At 38.3% G+C, this 19963-nt stretch overlaps 1 protein-coding gene across 1 annotated transcript in view; it reads right to left on the bottom strand.

Moving 5' to 3' along the window:
* CACNA1S (calcium voltage-gated channel subunit alpha1 S) overlaps nucleotides 1-19963 on the bottom strand; it is a 94172-nt gene that overhangs the window by 39721 nt on the left and 34488 nt on the right. The window contains exons 7-16 of the mRNA XM_074222319.1: nucleotides 18142-18245; nucleotides 16944-17089; nucleotides 16368-16449; nucleotides 14627-14787; nucleotides 10516-10741; nucleotides 8672-8879; nucleotides 6667-6787; nucleotides 4880-4994; nucleotides 2480-2573; nucleotides 2051-2120 (exon numbers count right to left, since the gene is read on the bottom strand). Coding sequence (XP_074078420.1) covers nucleotides 2051-2120; nucleotides 2480-2573; nucleotides 4880-4994; nucleotides 6667-6787; nucleotides 8672-8879; nucleotides 10516-10741; nucleotides 14627-14787; nucleotides 16368-16449; nucleotides 16944-17089; nucleotides 18142-18245 — 1327 coding nt within the window. The remainder of the gene's footprint in view (nucleotides 1-2050; nucleotides 2121-2479; nucleotides 2574-4879; nucleotides 4995-6666; nucleotides 6788-8671; nucleotides 8880-10515; nucleotides 10742-14626; nucleotides 14788-16367; nucleotides 16450-16943; nucleotides 17090-18141; nucleotides 18246-19963) is intronic.

The following is a 19963-nucleotide window of genomic DNA, read 5'->3' on the forward strand; positions in this document are numbered from 1 at the left end:
AGCATGACTATGTGGTAACTTGCTCAGGGTGAAGTATAAAGATTTGACCAAGGTTTCAAGTGTCAGTAGTTTGACCCTCTGATCTGCTGTCACCCCCCCAACAGGAACAATGGCACTGAACTGTCAAAAGAAGGAAACAGGTTCTAATGGGCATAGGCTGTGATGATGACTCTCAGGATTGGGGCCTGCAAGTGGGAGTAAGGATGAAGAGGAAAGGTGTATGGAGTTGCAAGAAACCCTTCACAGGGTCTGCTCTGAACCTTTATGACAAGTCTACCCAAGAGCAGTCATGGGGGATGATCCATGACCTGGAAGACTGAAGACCTGGATTCCAATCCCAGCTTTGCCATAAACTACCTCATTAATTTAATCCCTAGAGCTTGCTTCTTTAATCAGTATAATGAGAGTGAATCAGCCCATCTCCAAGGTTCCATTCCTCCATACATTCTGTGGCTAAAGAGGGTATATAGTTCCCTAACAAAATGAGAGAATACAAGAAACCTAACAACAGAAGAGCATGCAAATTCTAAAAAATGGGGGGGGGGGTATAAAAATACTAAAAAGTGAGGGAGGACACAAATCCTAAAAAGTGAAGAGCACATAAATCCTAAAAAGTGGGGAACATACAAATCCTAAGAAGTAGGGGATACACAAATCCTAAAGTGGCTTGCCTCTTCCTTTTTATTTTTGGCTCATTTTATAGGTTAGGAAAATAAGGCAAACAGGGGAAAGTGATTTGCTCAGCATCACAAAACTAATAAATGTTTGAGGTCAGGAACTGAGGAAGATGACTCTTCCTGATTCCAAGCTCAGTACTCTATCCATTGTTCTAGCTAACTGCCCAGTGAAGGGCATCTGGTAGGCTCCTGAGAGGGGAAAAGGGTAAGGTAGGCAGCTGACTGGCAGTAGATGGCTCAGTGGACAGAATACTAGGTCCAGAGTCAGGAAGACTGGGGTTCAAATCCTACCTCAGACTTTTGCTAGATCTGAGTATGTCCCTTTACCTCTGCTTGTCTTAATCTACAGAAGGAAACAGCAAACCACTCCACTATCTTTGCCAAGAAAACCCCATGTTCAGTATAGTCCACAGGGTTATAAAGAGTCAGGAATGACTGAATGAGGCTGTTGACTCAGATACAGCATGCAAAGATAACTAGGAACATTTTTTACATGATTTTTTATAAATTTGCCTATTTTCAATATTAGGAAATCATGCTCAATGACCCATAGATGTCTATTTTGTGAAAAAAAAGTATAGGTCTGACTATGTCTCATTCCTAATTAAGAAGCTTCACTAGCTCCCTGTTTCCTCTAGGCTATGAGATTATATATTATTCCCCTTCACACAGTCGATGTTCCATCCAAAGCTGCCAAGGTGATGTTTCCTATAGATGGCATCTCATCTCTTTGTTTCTTTGCAGAATCTGCTTCCCATTCCTGGAACACTTTCCCTCTACTTCCTGGGACCCTTAATTGCCTTCAAGACTTGCTTCACTGCCCCCTCCTAAAGGTGTTCTCTGACCATTCCAATGATTAGTGCTTATTACTAGCCGCCTCATTATTTGTATCTATTTTTTTGTTCTCCTCTCCCCCATAAAATTAGAGCTCCTTGAGGACAGGAACTATTTCATTTTTGTCTTTGTATGTCTAGTGTCTGGTGTAGGTGTTTCATAACTATCTGAATTGAATTCTTAATGATAAGTCAGGTCAAAGGGCAGTAACAAATGGATGACATTGTCTTAGTTGAAAATAAAAAGTAATTCTGTGAACTAGTGTGGGAACACAGGTTGCCAAAATGACTTCTTCTCAAGGCATAAAGGGGCATTTAGAAGACAGAAGGGAGGTCCATTTTCTCTCAGGGCTTCCATGTGGGAGTTGTTCCTTAAGAATTCTGGGAAATTTTGAAATAATTAGTCTGTAATATAAGGGAACCTTGGCCTAGGTAGTTGATATCCCATGGGATGTTTAAATATTAAATATGTCATTGTCAACAGATCTTAATCTTCCCTCTCCCTAACTGAGCCCCTCCACTTCCAATCCCAGTTCTCACCTGGAAAATCAGCTGAAGGGTATGGATCCTTCACTTCATTGACATTGGATTCAAACTCATCCACTTTCATCTGCAGGAAGAAGGAAAAGAGGCAGCCTAGGCTGGGTAGTGGAGATGAGGAGACCTTCCCTCTAAGAAACCATGGTCCAATCTCCAGGACCTTTAGCCCAAAAGATTCAGTGTGAACTGAAGCAATGGCAGGACAGAATTAGGCCAGCTTCAGAGATGGAGAAACTGTTCTGGGGGAATAGTCAACTCTCCTTTCCTAGGGGCCCCAAATGGTAAAACCTCCACCTGCCTGGGTTAGTATGGTAAAATCATTTGAGCTTATCTAGAAGTCTACCTAAAGGCAAAATGATGACCTAGTTGACCTTTTAATGTTTCATCACTCCCCAGGAATCTGAAAATGTCCCTAAATGAAGCCCTTACCTTCGCTGTGGTGGGGATGCCTTCTCCCTTGGCTTTCTGTTCTAATTTCTTGGCCAGAATTGATTTCTCTTCTTCAGACTTGTCTGGGAGACCCCTGAATTAGAAATCTCAGTAAGGTCATTCAGTAAATAAGCATATGTACTAGGTACCAGGCTCAGCCCCAGGGATACAAGAAAGGCAAAAATGTTGTCCCTGTCCGCAAAGAGCTCACATTCTAATGGAGAAGACCATAAATAAATTAACTATGTTTCTCTGTTTCTCTGTTTCTCTCTCTCTCTCTCTCTCTCTCTCTCTCTCTCTCTCTCTCTCTCTCTCTCTCCATATATGTGTATATCTATATATCTATCTATATGTATATAACATGTGGGTATGTTAAAATATATGCATGCATGTGTACATATATATATATTTAGATACAGATAGATGTATATGTATCTATCTAAATCTATATATAGATTTCTGTCTGTCTGTCTGTCTATCTATCTAAGTATCTGGATAGGTGTAGAGGCCAGCCTGAGACTAGGAGATAATTGGTAGGCTATTGAAATAGTCCATTTATAAGATAAGAAGTGTTTGTAGTAGTGTGGTAGCTATGGAGTAGAGAGAGGAAGATGTATGAAGTTAAAAGTGTCAGGTCTTTGAAAGCTATACCATTCATGATTCCAGAGGATCTTTGATTAAACTGCTATACATTACAGAGAAATAATAGATTTAGGGTACAAAATGAGACCCATATATATATATATATATATATATATATATATATATACATGTATATGTATACATTATATATATATGTATGTATACATTATATATATATGTATGTATACATTATATATATAGTCATTGAGGATTTTGGGAGTTTTTATTATGCATATATGTTCTAAGAAACTTGTTTTTCTTTTCTTTTTTTCCCCTCCAGTGGAGTGAGGGGTAAAAGGAAGAGAAAATAGGTTTATGTTCATTTTTAGTAGAAAAATGAACTTTCAAATGAAGTCTCTATTATTAGTTTTAGTTAAGTTTGTTATGAGACTTTTCATGAAGAGGAACAATTTGTAAATGTCTATAATGTAAAAACAAAACATTAATTAAACTTTTTTTAGAAGTCACTTAAAAAAATAGGTCTTGGAAATTCATTGGATATTCAGATTAGATGTTGAGTGGGTACAAGAAAGGAATCAAAGATAATATGGAAATTGGGAGCCTGGGTTACTGGGAGGTTGATGATTCTCTCTGACAATAACAGCTCCCACTAGCAGATGAGCTTTGCTTATGATGCCAGATAATGGACAAAACTTCTGGGAGTGGCCTATATAGGAACTAGGGATATAGTATGTATTATCATTGGAAGCCAGGTTGGAAGAATGGCTTTGGTTAATGCCCTCCAATTTCCTCTGGGTGGAAAGGACTTGTTTGAAAATGAAGCATGGGCCCCAAAGAGCTTCCTTGTTGAATTGTGTCCCCCTCAAGGAGTCACCCCATGTATCCTCAAGAACACCAAATCTTGTCCTTTCTACCTTCATAAAATTCTTTCTATATATTCCCTTTTATCCAGTCATACAGTCACCATGAGAATACAGACCCTCCTATCTCATGACTGGACTATTGCAATGGCTTCCTAACTCATCTTCCTCCTTCCAATTCATCTTCCTGTCAGCTCAATTGCAGTGCTAACCGTTTCATCCCTTTCCTCACTTTCTTCAACAAACTTAGGTAATCCCTATTACCTTCAGGATCAACTGTAAAATCTTCTCTTTGCTTTTAAAATCCTTCACAACCTTACCCCTTTCCACCTTTCTACTCTTCTTACAATTTTCTCTCCTTCATGTTCTCTATAATCCACCTTCACTGAACTATTTACTGTCCCTTATGAACAACAACCCTTCTCCCTCTTTGACTTTATATTATTTGTCCTCTATGACTGGAATGCTCTCTCTTCTCTCCTTCAACTTTATGGTTTTCTTTGAGCTTGAGCCCAAATTTATCATCTGCAGGTAAGCCTTGCCAATTTTTCCCTCCTCTACCTTCCCTTCCTCACTTCCCTTCATATTGCTTTCATTTTATCTTACATGGAGTTTTTTAGTTGCATTGTTCCCCAATAGAATTTGAAATCTTGGAGGACAGGGACCCTGTTTTTGCTTTTCTATATATATATATATATATCCTTTTTTTTTTTTTTTGCAAGGCAATGGGTTTAAGTCACACAAGTGACTAGGCAATTATTATGTGTCTGAGACTGGATTTGAACTCAAGTCCTCCTGACTCCAGGACCTAGCTGTTCCTTCTATATATCTTTATATATTCCCATCACTTTGCACAGTATTGGTACATAGAAGATGCTTGATAAACATTGACTGTCCTATCCTGGGGCTGAGCCAGGCTGATGACATGATCACTGACTTGGACATCTTCCTCCGTTTCTTCTCTTCAGCTTTGGCTTTCTGGGCAGAAGTTAAGCTTTCAGCCTCGGCCAGGTTGTCCACAGCAATGGCCAAGAAGACGTTGAGAAGGATATCTGGAGAGTAGAGCTGCTAAGGAACCCTTTTGGGGCAGTGTGAAAAGGAAGTCGCTGAGGGGAGAAGGTGATTTCATGAAGGACCCAAGATCTGTCCTTCCTTATATCTCTCAGGTCTTGTCTATGAGATGGGTGGGTTTGCACCAAAAAGTCTTTGGGGAGCCTACAGGTCTTAATCTATGATCCAATATCTTTTGGTATAATTGTTCAGAACTGAAAAGCATGGTATCTAGTAATAATGGAACAACATCCTCAGAGGAGATTAGAGTTGGGCATTCCAGGACTCTGAAAGGGTGAGACTCTAGAGATACCATCTTACCTCTGTAATATATTCTTATTTTATAGATGAAAATATTGAAGAAATAATTTGTCCAAGATCACAGTAAAGAGGATTTAAACTCAGGTCTCCTGATTCCAGGTCCATTGCTGTTTTCACTACATAGTAATATCTCTGGAAACATGAAGGATATTTGAGATGTAGGATTTGTACTCAAACTTCCCCTGTGTGTGGTGCTTCAAGTAACAGTATGCTGTTAAATGTTTAACTTTCTGGGTGAAAAAACTTTACCCAGATCATATTTTTAAGTTTAATCTGAATGATTTGCATTTTCTCCATCACCCTCTGCAGTCCAGACTATCAACAAAACAGCAGATTTACTTTGTAACATTTGCAGATTTCTGGGGTATAAATGCTCACATTATAAATTTCTAAATCAATTTTCAGGAACTGAACTGCCTCCAACACATACTGATTAGCTTCCACTGATTGGAGAACCAGTTATTGTCTGAACTAGTCTTCTCTTCACTTGTCTCACCCAATTATTGTTCTCCTTAGGATTCCTATTGATTAGTAATGGGCAGCATAGTGGATCTGGCATACAGCTCTTCTACAATACCTATGTGACCTGGGCCAAGTCATTCTCTTCAGGCCTCAGTTTACTTCTCTGTAAAATGAAGGGTTAGGATTAAATGATCCTCCAAATCCCTTTTAGGACCAATATTCTAGGATTATAAATGTAGTTATTAACACCTGTGAAGTCATAAAGCTTCCTGAAATCTATTTTTGTACATGTGTATTTGTTCAGTCTTCCTTTCAGTCTCAGGGCAGAGTTCTCATTTTTCTCTTAAGTAAATGTTCACCTGTGCCAAACACTAGAGTGCTAGGTGGCACAGTGGATAGAGTACCAGGTTTGGACTCAGGAAGACCTGAGTTCAAATCTAGTCTCTTATTAGTTGCGTGGCTCTGGGCAAGTCACTTCACTCTGGTTGCCTCAATTTCCTCATCTGTAAAATGAGTTGGAGAAGGAAATGAAAAATCGCTCCAGTATACTTACCAAGAAAATCTCAAATAGTGTCACAAAAAGCTGGGCAAAATTGAAAAACAACTAAACAATAACAACACAAAAAATCACAACTATCGAATCCTCAGATAGGACTTTGAACTCAGGAGCCTCTCAAATCTTACACACATACACACACACATATGTATATATATGTATATGTGTGTGTGTGTGTGTGTGTGTGTGTGTGTGTGTGTGTGATGAAGATGGGGAGACGGGATATTGGGAATAGGTGGTGGCAGGGTGGAATTGGGTATGGGATGTTGGATGATGACTGATTGATGAGGGATTAAAGTGTAAAGCTAGGACCCCACTGCCTTCTAAAAGGATACAGTTGCCACAGATGAAGAGAATAATGAAATAGATGCAGACCAGCACTCCAGGATAAGAGGGTCCTCCATATGCCATAATACCATTATACATGATAGAGTTCCAGTCTTCACCTGTCAGGATCTACTTTGGGAGAAGAAAGAAGGACAGGTATACAGGATGGGGGGAGGGAGGGAGAGATAGAGAGAGAGAGAGAGAGAGAGAGAGAGAGAGAGAGAGAGAGAGAGAGAGAGAGAGAAAATGAATGAATTAGTTTTAAGTCTTTCTCTTTCCTCCCTCCTCCTCCAACAAATTATCCTAAGAGAGTCATACCATGGCAAACTACTAAATTCCCTCTTTGTCTCTGTACTTAATAATAATTGTTTGTCAACTGACTGTAAATTGCTTGAGGTCAGGGTCTATTTTTGCATTTCTGGGGCTTAAATGATCTGTATTTAAGTACACAAAGTACTTAAAACTGGTTAGTCAAATAGAAATGCATGTACATCCACACACCAGGTTGTTTCTACTGCCTGAACTAGATTAAAATGTAATTGGTAAATAGTTAATAAAATAAAAATACAATAAGCATAAATAATGTCAATATGTTTTTTATGTCAATGTGCTCCTATAGGATTCCTTATGTATTGTTTAATGGTGTTTAGGGCCCCTCATTTATATTTGGATTTGACACCATTGGTTTAAGACATCGTTGTTGATTGATTGCCTTTTGACCCTTAAGGTTAGGAACAAGGTGAAGTGGATAGAGCACAGGATGTGAGATTAGGAAGTGTGACCCTGGACAAGTCCCTTCACCTATTTGCCTCAGTTTTCTTGTCTGTCAAATGAATTGGCAATGAAAATGCAAACCTCTCCAGTATCTCTGCCAAGAAAACCCCAAATGGGGTCACAAAAAGTCAGATATGACTGAACAATTCCTTACAAAGGAATGCCTCTTTTAGCAAAGAATGCTGCAATTTTAACTTTGGACCCTAGGGGTTCCTTGGAATTAGCCATTATACCCTAACTCCTAGCTCTCAAAGACTTATAAGTGTAAAATGCTCTGGAAGAGCTACTGGCCATGCTGCATTCTCCAAGAATACAGACAAACATCATTTCTACAAAATCTCTTTTTCCTGGACACACAGAGGTCTTAGTGGAAGAGGGGGAGCTTTGATCCTCTCCAACACAGCAGAGCTGTACTATTTGTAGGGCCCTATCCAACCCTGAAGAGCTGCTTCTGTGGCAGGCTCCTGTAAAACTGATGAACATCATAAAGAATCATGGATCTAGAGAAGGAAGGGAATTTAGAAGTCATTTAAATCTAACCCTCCCATTTTACAGATGTGTAAATTGATGTTCAAGGAGGCTGGGACTCGCTCAAGGTCACTTAGATTGTATTCCTGGAAGAGGCAGATTCTGAAACCAGGTCCTCTGATTCAGAGTTAATTCTTTTCCCATATAAGTGCCTTCTATGTTCCATGAGCATTTATCCATACCAGTGAATCCGTGCAAGCTCAGAGAGATATATGGCTCTCACAGCAATTATAAGCCTCAGTCTCCTTCAGAGACTTTTAGGGAAGCCCTGATGCCTTCCTAGGCTTGAGCAAGAAGGCATCACCTTTCTTACCTTTGCTCACAAAGGGGCAGAACTAGGAAAAAGAAGGTAGGTGGGTATCAGGGCTTCCTTAGGACTATTTCAGTCTTTGTCTTTCCAACTCAATGCTGAACCTAGAATAGGGACTTAATAAGAGCTTGTGGATCAATTCTGTGCCTGTAATGCCCCTCCCTATTCACCTCCACCTTGCAGAATCCCCGACTTGCTCACTTCCTAATGGCAAATAATCTTCCTGCATCTTATACACATCCTTTAGAATGTAAGCTTTTTGAAGGCTAGAATGGTTCTCTCTTTTATGTCTGTCTCCTCAGTGCTTACACAGTGTACAAAGTACAGGTTTAAAAAATATTTGCTCATTGACTGATTGCCTACCATTTTGAACTGCAACCCAGTCAGGTGAGCTGCCATACCTGGAAGACGCTGATAAGGGCCTGGGGGAAGGTATCGAAGTTGCTGCGCCTCACCTCTGTGTCCTCAAAGTCAAACTTGCCCCCAAAGAGTTGCATTCCTAACAGGGCAAAGATGATGATGAAAAGGAAGAGCAGTAGGAGCAAGGAGGCAATGGAGCGGATAGAATTGAGCAGAGAGGCCACCAGGTTGCTTAGAGATGTCCAGTACCTAAAGGAAAATGAGACTTATTGGTAGGGAGCCTTCACTCATCTACAGCATCTAGGAAAGGAACTCTTTAGGGGTGATGATGAATTAGTTCAGTTTGTTGAACCTGAGGGGAAAGGACCAGTACGGGGCCTTGAACATAGTTTATGTAATTTGTTATTGTTGTTGTTGTTGTTGTTTTATTTGATTTTTTTGAGGCAATTAGGGTTAAGTGATTTGCTCAGGGTTACACATTAGTAAATGTCTGAGGTCAGATTTGATCTTAGGACCTTTAGACTCCAGGGCTGGTGCCACTGTGCCACCTAGATGCCTCTATAGTGTATGTCTTGATAACTGGTTGATGAATTGATTGAATTGTCTGGTCAGAGGACTGGACATTCTGTTTACTTGATACTTTATAGATTAACAGAATTTAGAGATTAATGCAGGCATGTAGTAGTACATGTTTACTAAAAGGGGGTTTCAAAAAACCAAAACTCAAGATATTTAATATGAGTTATTAATATTGGACTCCATAATTTTTTAAGTCTAGACAATCAACAAAATGGCGTACAAATCCTTGATTGATGGTGTTTGCTGATTTTTGAGGGGTAAATATTCACACTGAAAATATAATAATCAGCTCTTTAGCTGATTCTTTTTGTTGTTGTCCAGTTATTTCCATCAGTTGTGTCTCTTTGTGATCCCATTTGGGGTTTTCTTGGCAAAGACAATGGAGTGGTTTGCCATTTCCTTCTTCAACTCATTTTACAGATGAGGAAACAGGGTGAAGTAACTTGCCCAGAATCATATCACTTGGTAAGTGTCTGAGGCTGGATTTGAATTCAGGAAGATGAGTCTTTCTGACTTCGGACCTGGCATTCTATCTTTAGAGATCATCAGTTTTATGGGTGAGAAGTGAGAGACCCAAGGAGATGAAGCTTACCTCATTCTCTCTCTCTCTCTGTCTCTCTCTCTCTCTGTCTCTGTCTCTCTCTCTCTCTCTCTGTCTCTCTCTCTCTCTCTCTCTCTCACACACACACACACACACACACACACACCACACACATTTGTTCTCTCTATCTCTGCTTGTCTGTTTTTCTGTCTTTATCTCCTGCCTCACTTTGCCTTTGTTTTCCCACTCTGCATTCTTTCTTTTATCTTCTTTCTGTCTCCATTCTGGGATAGAAGCAAGGAGAAAAGATGAGGAAAAGAATAATTTTTATTCATAATGAACCTAGATTGTAAGTCTAAATGAAAATGAAAAGTTATACTAGATACATCAAAGAACTTGGATTCAGGAAGACCTGGCTTTGAAGCCTTCCTCAGATACTACAATTCTAAGCAGGTCACTTTCAACCTCTCTCAGCTTCAACTTTCCTATCTATAAAAGGGGCATAAATTTAGCTTCTACTTCATAGGGTTGTTGTAATGATTTAATGAGATTTTATACACACACAGAGATATATTCTTTGTAAACATTAAGTACCATATTAAAAGTGAATCATTATTATTAAGGATGGCACAATGAAGTGGGAAAAGACAGCGATGGACAGGACTGAGAAACCCAGATTTTTTTTGATATACCCTTGTTCCAAGCAGATTCCCTTGAACCCTCTTCCACTGCCCCTCCCCCCACACCCCTCCCCAATTTGCTTACTTGGTGATCTTAAAGATCCTCAGAAGGCGGATACATCGGAGGACAGAGATGCCAAGGGGCGTCATGATGCCAGACTCCACCAGAATGATCTCTAGGATTCCACTACACACCACAAAACAGTCGAAACGATTGAAGACAGACATGAAATACTGTCGAAGTCCCAGCCCATACATCTTCATCAGCATCTCAATGGTGAAGAGAGTCAGAAGCACACGGTTGGCCACATCTGTAAGGCCAGAGTAGGTTCAGGGATTAGTTTCTGGATTACTTCCCCATCCATCTTTTTGCTACCTCTGTGTCTTCCTCTTGACCAGACCTTCAGCCTGAGACGTTGTATACTATTCTCTTCTCTGAGTTATTTTCCCCTCAAATGGAGAACAAAATTTATTGTTTCTGCAAAATTTATCAGCAGCCAGGTGGAACAATAGATAGAGTGCCAGGCTTGGAGTCAGGAAGACTCATCTTCCTAAATTCAAATATTACTTCAGACTTGTACTAGATGGTGATCTTTGATAGTCACTCAACCCTGTTTGCCTCAGTTTCTTCTTCTGGAAAATGAGCTGAAGAAGGAAATGGCAAACTACTCTAGTGTCTCTGTTAAGAAAAGCCCAAATGGGATCACAGGGCACTGGACACATCTGAAAATGACTGAACAACAATAAATAATAATTTAATAAAATCCATCTAATTCAGGTCACTTCAATTAAGTAATTTTACTTAAGGATCTTTCTTCAGTGCTATTGTACAGCAAATCTTCACTGAAATGGGTCTAAATTGACAAATCAGTGTGAATTGGTGAAAAGTCTTCATTATAACCTTTATCAGGCTGAGGTATAGTGATCTGGTCCCCAAACCAGGGAGATCTGAGTTCAAATCCTGCCTTTTACATTCATTGGTTATTATGTCTCTAAACAAGTCAACCTCTCAAATGTTCTTCACAAACTAAGGCTCTATGTTATTGACTTGTATGGAAATAGAGCATATCTCATCTAGAACTTTCCTCCACCAATTAAATTACAAATCAATTCCCCATACCCTTATTAAAAAAGAAATATAGCATCAATACTCTTAAGAACCTCATATTACAGACTAGATAAGTGAAGTTTATTCTTATACTTATTCTATCTACTGCCTAATGGGGGCCCTTCAGGGACCTGTTTTAATGATTAGAGAAGCAGAGAAGAATGATTTATAATTATTAGGGCAATTATCTGTCACAATTTACTTCTACAATGATGAAGAAGGTTAAAAGTTCTTGAAATTGTTTAGTTATTATAAATGTCCCCTTTACAATCTGGTCTACAATTTAAATTTTCACTCTCTATGAATAAAAGATTTGCTAAGTAAAGCTGAATTTTTGCCCCATTCTCAAGTGAAGACTTAGAAAACTTTATATCAGGAAGCACAGAAAAGTAGGGTATCTCTGAAAATGATGCGTAGTATTTATTACATTGTTTTTTAAAAGCAAACTGTGAAATGGAAATTCATATTTTTATATTAAATACTTTTATGTTGTGTATATGTAGAAATGTTCTTTTGGGGATCTTTTTGTATTTAAGTTCAAAATGAATAAATATTTTTAAGAAACTAGCAGATATAATCAAGGCTAGACTATGGAAAAAAGGACTATTCATCAATGTTTCATGTGTTATGTGATTGCATGATGAATAAAGGTTTTATATACATATATATATATATATATATACATTTACATATACAAATGTACATATGCACCTATAGGAGTGTGTGTGTGTATATATATATGTACACACACATACAAATTTTATATCTTCTAGGTATCTGGATATAACAAAAGTATGAAAATGTCAGACTGTAAGTCTCACCTTATAGAGTGTCTATTAATATATAGTGTCTATGTAATATGTCTATAATAATATGCCTATTAACTTACTCTATACAGTCCTAAATGTAAAGTAGTCGGCAAACTAGCAGCTTCCAGAGAGAGGGTAGGGGCAATATCTATTCCTGCATCCATTCCTTTTCTAGTCCCTCCTTTCAGTACTTCATGCACAAAAGATGCTAGTGCATAAATTTAAAAGGCTATTTTCCTTCATACCACAGGTTTATGGTAGAATATGAACCTGGGTCATGGGAGTTCAAACCCCAAATCCTCCTACATCCTGAAAGTCTCAGCCCTGAAAATTCTGCATTGTGATCTGTTTTCATAGGACCAAGTTTATTACTAATTAGATAAAATTTAATAGGGACACAAAAATGAACTGTAACGAATATAAGGGATTAGTGGCTAATGAATTAAGAATAATGAAACCATTATTCAAATGAAACTGTAGAGAACATTGATAACTATATACTAATCTTCTTCCCCAACTACCAGGATTGGAGTCATTGATTATAGTATATACTACAAGAAACTCACTGGTTTAATAATCTAGAAATATTTTTGAAATAATGAACAATTAATGAAGAAAAATGAAAGGTACATTCACCTCAATTTTGGAGAAAAGAATATATATTGAACAAAATCAAATAAAAAAACTCAACACAAAATAGATGGGCATTCTTATACAAAAAGAGAATTTTTGCATGACAACAAGCAATATTGCTTAAAAAAAGAAAAGAAAGAAATGAGTGAATATATGGTAAACATGTAAAAAAAGTCAGATACTCAGAATTTATAAGGAATTGTACTAAATACTAGAATTCAGATTTCAATGGAAAAATGATCAAATGCCCCATGAATAGACAAATTTTAAAGGTAGAAGTACAAATTATTAATAGATAATATTTTAAAAATGCTTGGCACAATGACTAGCATATAGAAGGTACTTAATAAAAGCTTATTTCTTTCCTTAATATAGACCTGAAAACCTGTTTAGATTTTCTAATAATCAAAGACAATCTAAGCAACTTAAGATATCATTTAAATAGCCAAAAAAAGTAAACAAATATAGCAAAATTTAATGTATCACTGCTGTAGGAAAACAGATATAGTTGTTGTGACGTGCACTAGTATGAATGTTTTGGACAGGCAACATAGTAGATACAGTATCAGGAAGACCAAGTCTGAGTGCCACAAGAAACTCTCACAGACTATTAGTTATAGAGGACTATTTTTTGGGGGGGGGGGGGTTGCAAGGCAAATGGGGTTAAGTGGCTTGCCTAAGACCACACAGCTAGGTAATTATTAAGTGTCTGATGCTGGATTTGAACTAAGGTCCTCCTGACTCCAGGGCTGGTGCTCTATCCACTGCGCCACCTAGCCGCCCTGAGGACTATTGTTCAGTCAGTTTCAGCCCCCCCAATCTGGGTTTCTTTTGGGGAAAGATATGAAAACAGTTTGCCATTTCCTTCTCCAGCTCATTTTACAGATGAAGAAATAGAGGCAGTAAAGGTTAAGTGACTAACCTAGTGTTGCCACAGCTAGAAAGTGTCTGAGGCCAGATATGAACTTAGAAAGATGAATCTTTCTGACTCTAGGACCAAAGCTCTATCTACTGCATCTGCCCCTAAAAAAATGGAAATAAGCTGCCCTTAGAAGAAATGAGATCCCTATCACTAGAGGTCTGAAGAGGGCTTGTTACAGAGAAGATTCATCCTTTAGGCAAGGGTTAGTCTGGGTGACTTCAGAGATCATAGGACCTAAGAAAGGAAACCTGAGTTCAAATCCAGCTCAGTCACTTATTAGCTGTGTGACCTGTGTGACCTTAAACTCTGCTATGGTTTTCTCTGTTTGTAAATTAAAGATACTAATAGCATCTACCTCCCAAGATTGTTGTGAGGAATAAATAAAAATATTTGTAAAGCACTTTGCAAACCTAAAAATGACTAATAAATGGAAGTTTATTATAAATATTGCCAAAGCCTTTGATACCACAAAGATGAATCTTTTTGATCAGGTTGTTTGTATATAATTATTTGCATTTTGACTGCCCTTTAGATTGTGAGCTCTTTGAGGACAGACTGTTCTTTGTCTTTATTTGTTCCCCCAGTGTTTAGAACACAGTAGGGGCTTAATAAATGGTTACTGACAAGGGAGGAAGAGAACAACATGGTGTCATCTACCTATCTACCTCTTGATAATCCTTGATTCTTGATTCCCCTTCTGTTCTTCACAATGTCCCCTTCTCACCTTGTAAATGGGTTAACCAGAGAGGCTGAAAGTGGTGTTCTGAGGCAATGGACAGTGTGTTGAGGGCCACAACCAGAATCACCAGCCAATAGAAGACCTTTGATTTCACAATCGCTTGACATTTCCGGCGGAAGATGCGATTCCAGTGTCTCCAGTGCCGTCTGAAGATGGAGAAAAACAAGCAAGAGTGAGATCCAGAGCCTTTGGTACCAAAGCCATGCTCTTGAGTGTTTGGAATTTCCTTTGCTTTTAAGATCTTCCTCTCCATCCCCAATATATTTTCCATTATTCACAAGCAAACCTATTCATCACCTCTCTTTCAGTGAGTTTCCTTCCAAATTATACATACTAGAGGCATGCTTATAGGGGGAAAATACATTTCCTATAAGGTCATGGACTTTAAGGATGGGACCAATGGAATGAAGGTCCTCTGATCAATTCTTATGAAAAAGTGTGCTTCTGGTAAAAGGTGATTATGTCTGGAAGACAGGATGCTTTGGAGAAGAGCTCAACCAGCCGACAGACTGTATCTGAAATAGCACATACCTCCATCCACATCCATTATCCATAGCTACTTATAGAGAAAGGAGGAAGATCAGTTACATTACTGGTCTTCTGGGATTAAAAGATGGTGCCATGGATGGAGCACTGGACCTGAACTCTAGAAGACTCAAGTTCAAATCCAGTCTTGGTAGCTGGATTATTTGGGGCAAATCACTTAACCTCTCTCTATCTGAGGTTGATGTGAGGATCAGATGAAAACCATATTTGTAAACCACTTAGACCAGTGAAGAAATCAGTCCAGTGAGTAGCTTGTCTTTGTGATTTTAGGGGCTGATGGGATGTGTGTTCTCTCTTTCCAGAAGAAAAAGAATAAAGAGATTAATTCTGATTTTCATTTTTTTGTTTTTTGGTTTTTCTTTTCTTTTCTTTTTGAAAGGCAGTGGGGTTAAGTGACTTATCCAAGGTCACACAGCTAAGTAATTATTAAGTGTCTGAGGTCAGATTTGAACTTAGGACCTCCTGACTCCAGAGCCTATGTTCTATCCACTGTGCCACCTAGCTTGTCACCCCCTTTTTTGTTTTTTTTTTTGTTTTTATTTTGGAAAAGAGATTAATTTTGGAGAAGGATATGGTGAGAATTAGTCATTCACAAACTTCTCAGTTAAGATACAACAATTCCAAGTAGCCCATGTCCACACTCATGTGCTCTGTGCTTAAAGAAACTCAGGTAACAACAAGATGAAAAGGAACATGGAAAAACCAACCAACTAACCAGTCCCTCTTGTCTGTTCCATTCAGGTTTGGGACTATAAGGGAGGTGTTCCCTAATTCATTATGAGCTATAGACATTCAAATGCTCTCCTAATCCATGCAATCAGGGAGAGTGGAAAAGGAGGTAGAGGAGAAACCATAGGGTTTGAAAGTAGAGAAGCTGATTTTGAAACTATGCTTTATTCTTAATCCCTTTGTGACTTTGTTTGTAACTTAACCTAGCTGGATTTCAGTTTCAGCATCTATTAAATGAGAGCTTTGGCCTTGGCAACTCTGTGATTCTTGTAGTTCTAAATCCTATACTTATCCACCAAACTTTTCAGACTAGTAGAAAGATTGTTAATCTGGATATTTGGAAAACTAATCAGTGACTGTTGAGTTTTCCAAATGATCTGACTTCCACAGTCTCTTGAGGATGGACAACATAGAGTCATTTTGTCTTCAGTAGGTTTTTGAGGATACTCACATAAATTGGATAAACTTGTTCAAGCCTTCAATTTCATAGAGGCTCTCTGTATCTGAGCCACCTTCATCTGATGACAGCTTCCCTAGGGATACAAGAGAAATGGACAGTCAAACAAGTGGATGGGCTTTTGTCATCTTTGAGGAAACTGCCCTCACTGGCATATCTGGAAAGATTTTCCAAGATAAGAGTCTTTTATAGGGCAATGTTTTCTCAAGACAAAGCTACAGTAAAATGACATTAGGGTAACCTGGGTTTTAATGCAAGCCTTCTGTGGTATGCATATGCCTGACTCTGGATTGGTAGAGAGAATGCTAAGTAAGATATGTTAAGAGCTGTTAGAACGAGAATTTGGGAGAGGAAAGTCAATCTTCTTTGACAGAAGAAAAACAGTTTTTAAGAAAGAAATATATTAATATATATATTAATATCTATTTCTATAGACACAGAGGTTATATTAGGATGAATTCAATTTCTCTCTGGTGAAGTAACATAAAATCCTGGAGAACCCCCTCCCCACCCCGTATCTTTACTGTTATAGAGAAGTAGAATGTTCCTCTTAGCTGACTGAATCCAAACCTTCTCTTAAGTCATCAATATCCATGACTTCTGCTTGAGTGATCCAGTTCATATAACCTTTCAGATCTTCCTCCAGTTGTTGCTTTTCCCTAAGCTTCTGAAAAGTTCCCCGAGACTTGGCCTTTTCCCTTTCTTTGGTGAACTCACTAAAATAGCACAAGAGGAGAAAAGAGAAGAAAATATTGGGCAGGGTATTGACTGCCTTGGAGGAGAATGAAGGCTATTGAACTTGAATCTTTTTGTTTAAGGTTTTTTTTGCAAGGCAATGGGGGTAAGTGGCTTGCCCAAGACCACTCAGGTGGTAATTATTAAATGACTGAGGCCGGATTTGAACTCAGGTACTCCTGACTCCAGGGGCCAGTGCTCTATCCCCTGCTCCACCTAGCCACCCTGGCTATTCAGCTTGAATAGTCACCTCTCCCCAGACCTCCAGAGCCTTGGATGCCACAGCCAAGTACTACCTGAACTCCTCAATGAATACAGTCTTTGGTCAAGAAATGACTTAAATTTCCCATTTTTCACATTTTATCTAAGTTAGTCTGAACATCTTTCTTTTACAAAGCAACCTTTAGAAAAGGTGATGGGGTCCATTAATCCTTTAAAAAGACCTTTTTTGCCACTGATAACAAAGAAGAAGGAGAGGGGACGGCTAGGTGGCACAGTGGATAGAGCACCGGCCCTGGAGTCAGGAGTACCTGAGTTCAAATCTGGCCTCAGACACTTAATAATTACCTAGCTTGTGGCCTTGGGCAAGCCACTTAACCCCATTGCCTAGTAAAAACTAAAAAAAGAAGAAGAAAGAAGAAGAAGAGAATCTAAATTCAATTCTCTCCTTTTTTCAGTTGAGGAAATACATACTTGAGAGGTGAAATAATCTGTTCAGGGTTACATAGCTTGCAAATAGTATACCCAGGACTTGATTATGGGCTCATAGTGGTTCAATTTCTAGATTGGACTATTCAGAAAAGGGTTATATTTTTATTCTCAGAAAATCAATGGGCAGAGGAAAGTGCTAGAGGAGGGGATTTGTGTGAAACTTTTTTTCTATTGTCTTTATCAGCATCCCCTAAGGGAGTAGGTTGGACTAAGATGGACTAGGTAAGAACTACACCACCAGGGAAATAAATCATGGTCATAAGCCACATCTCCTTAGGGTTCCCATAACCCTCTCAGTAGCCTTATCCTTCAACACACTTACCCACTCAGGACGCCCAGAACTAGGTTGAGAATGAAGAAGGATCCCAGGAGTATGAGGCTGACAAAATAAATCCAGGGCCATTCATTTCCAATAGCATCATTGACCTAGGTAGGGGTCAGCAAAGATTTTGAGTCTGAAATTATAGAATCTGAGAGCTAAAAGAGACTTCAGGGATCATCTAGGTCAGGGATTCTTTTTAAAAAAAAATAAATTTATTTATTTATTTTTCCAACTACATGCAAAGATAATTTTTAATATTCATCTTTTTATAAGATTTTGAGCTTCACATTTTTTCCTTCCCTCCAACCCCCCAAAGTGAGTGATCTGATATAGATTATGATATATATATATATATATATACATATATATATATATATATATAAAACTACATTAAGCATATTTTCATATTAGTCATGTTGGGAAAGAAGAATCAAAACAAAAGGGACAAAAACATAAAGCAAATTTTAAAAATTGAAAATAGTATGCTTTTCTGCATTCAGACTCCAAACAAAGTTCCTTCTTTGGATGTGGATAGTATTTTCCATTACAAATCCTTTAGAATTGTCTTTGATCATTGTACTTAGGCCAGGAATTCTTAAACTATCCTTTTAATGTCTCTCTTTGGCAGTCTGGTGAAGCCTATGGATAGTTTTCAGAATGTTGTTTTTAAAAAATTAAAGGAAATATTAACTGTCAGGCAGAGGGTAGTGAAAATAAAGATGTAATTTTTCTATATCCAAATTCATGGACTCCCTAAAATCTATTTATATATCCTTTGGGGTCCATTTAGAACCCCTGCTCTACATGCCTCAGTGAGGCAGACTATTGTAATGAAAAGAATGCTGAATTTGGAGTTAGGAGAGGAGTAGATGCAAATTTTACCCCTGACATTGAATACTATGCTACATGGGTAAGTCACTTAAAATATTAATAGCAACAATAGTAACGACTAGCATTTATATAGCACTCTGAGCTTTGTTAACAAACTTTACACATATTATCTCATTATATCTTTCAACGACTTGGGAGCTAGATGCTTATTGAGGCAGGGGCCATAATTAACTTTACTTTCATAGATGAGAAAACTAAGGTTAGCAAAAGCCAAATCTCTTGCTCATAGTCACATAGCTAATAAATGTCTGAGTTGGGATTTAAATTCAGGTCATCCTAGCTCAAGGCCTAGCACTCTATTCATACACTTAGCTATCTCTCTGGATCTATTTCCTCATTAGCAAAGTGGTAGTAATAATATCTGTAGTCCCTATCTCACAGAGGAAGTTATGAAACTCAGATAGAAAATGTATATAAGACACTTTTCAAACCTGGAAGCAAACTGTATACACATTCCTATTATTTGTTACTTAGGAGGAAACTGAGGCATGGAGAGAGTTAATGACTTGTCTAAGGTCACACAGTTTGTAAGCATCAGGGCCAGGACTGAAATTTAGGCCTCTTGATTTCAAATCCAGGGTTTTATTCCAACATAGTTTAACTGAGTTCAATTCTAACCTCAGATACTTACTAGCTGTATGACTGAGCAAGTCACTTAACATTGTTTGCCTTAAGTCACTGGAAAAAGAAATGGCAAACGACTTTGGTACATTCACCAAGAAAACCCCTTGAACAGTAATATAATCAAATGACTGAACAACAACAACCACAACTACAGGCACTGATCTTGCCCTTTTCCTTTCCCTTCTTCTTTCTGTCACTCAGGGCCCTCTTGTACTCATTCCAGTTTTTTCACCCATGAGAGAATAGAGGTACATTGGTACCTCTATTGGTATCAATTCAACATTGGTAGAGAGACAAAATTGTTTTG

Source organism: Macrotis lagotis, chromosome 2 (genome assembly GCF_037893015.1).
Source record: "Macrotis lagotis isolate mMagLag1 chromosome 2, bilby.v1.9.chrom.fasta, whole genome shotgun sequence".
NCBI lineage: Eukaryota > Metazoa > Chordata > Mammalia > Peramelemorphia > Peramelidae > Macrotis > Macrotis lagotis.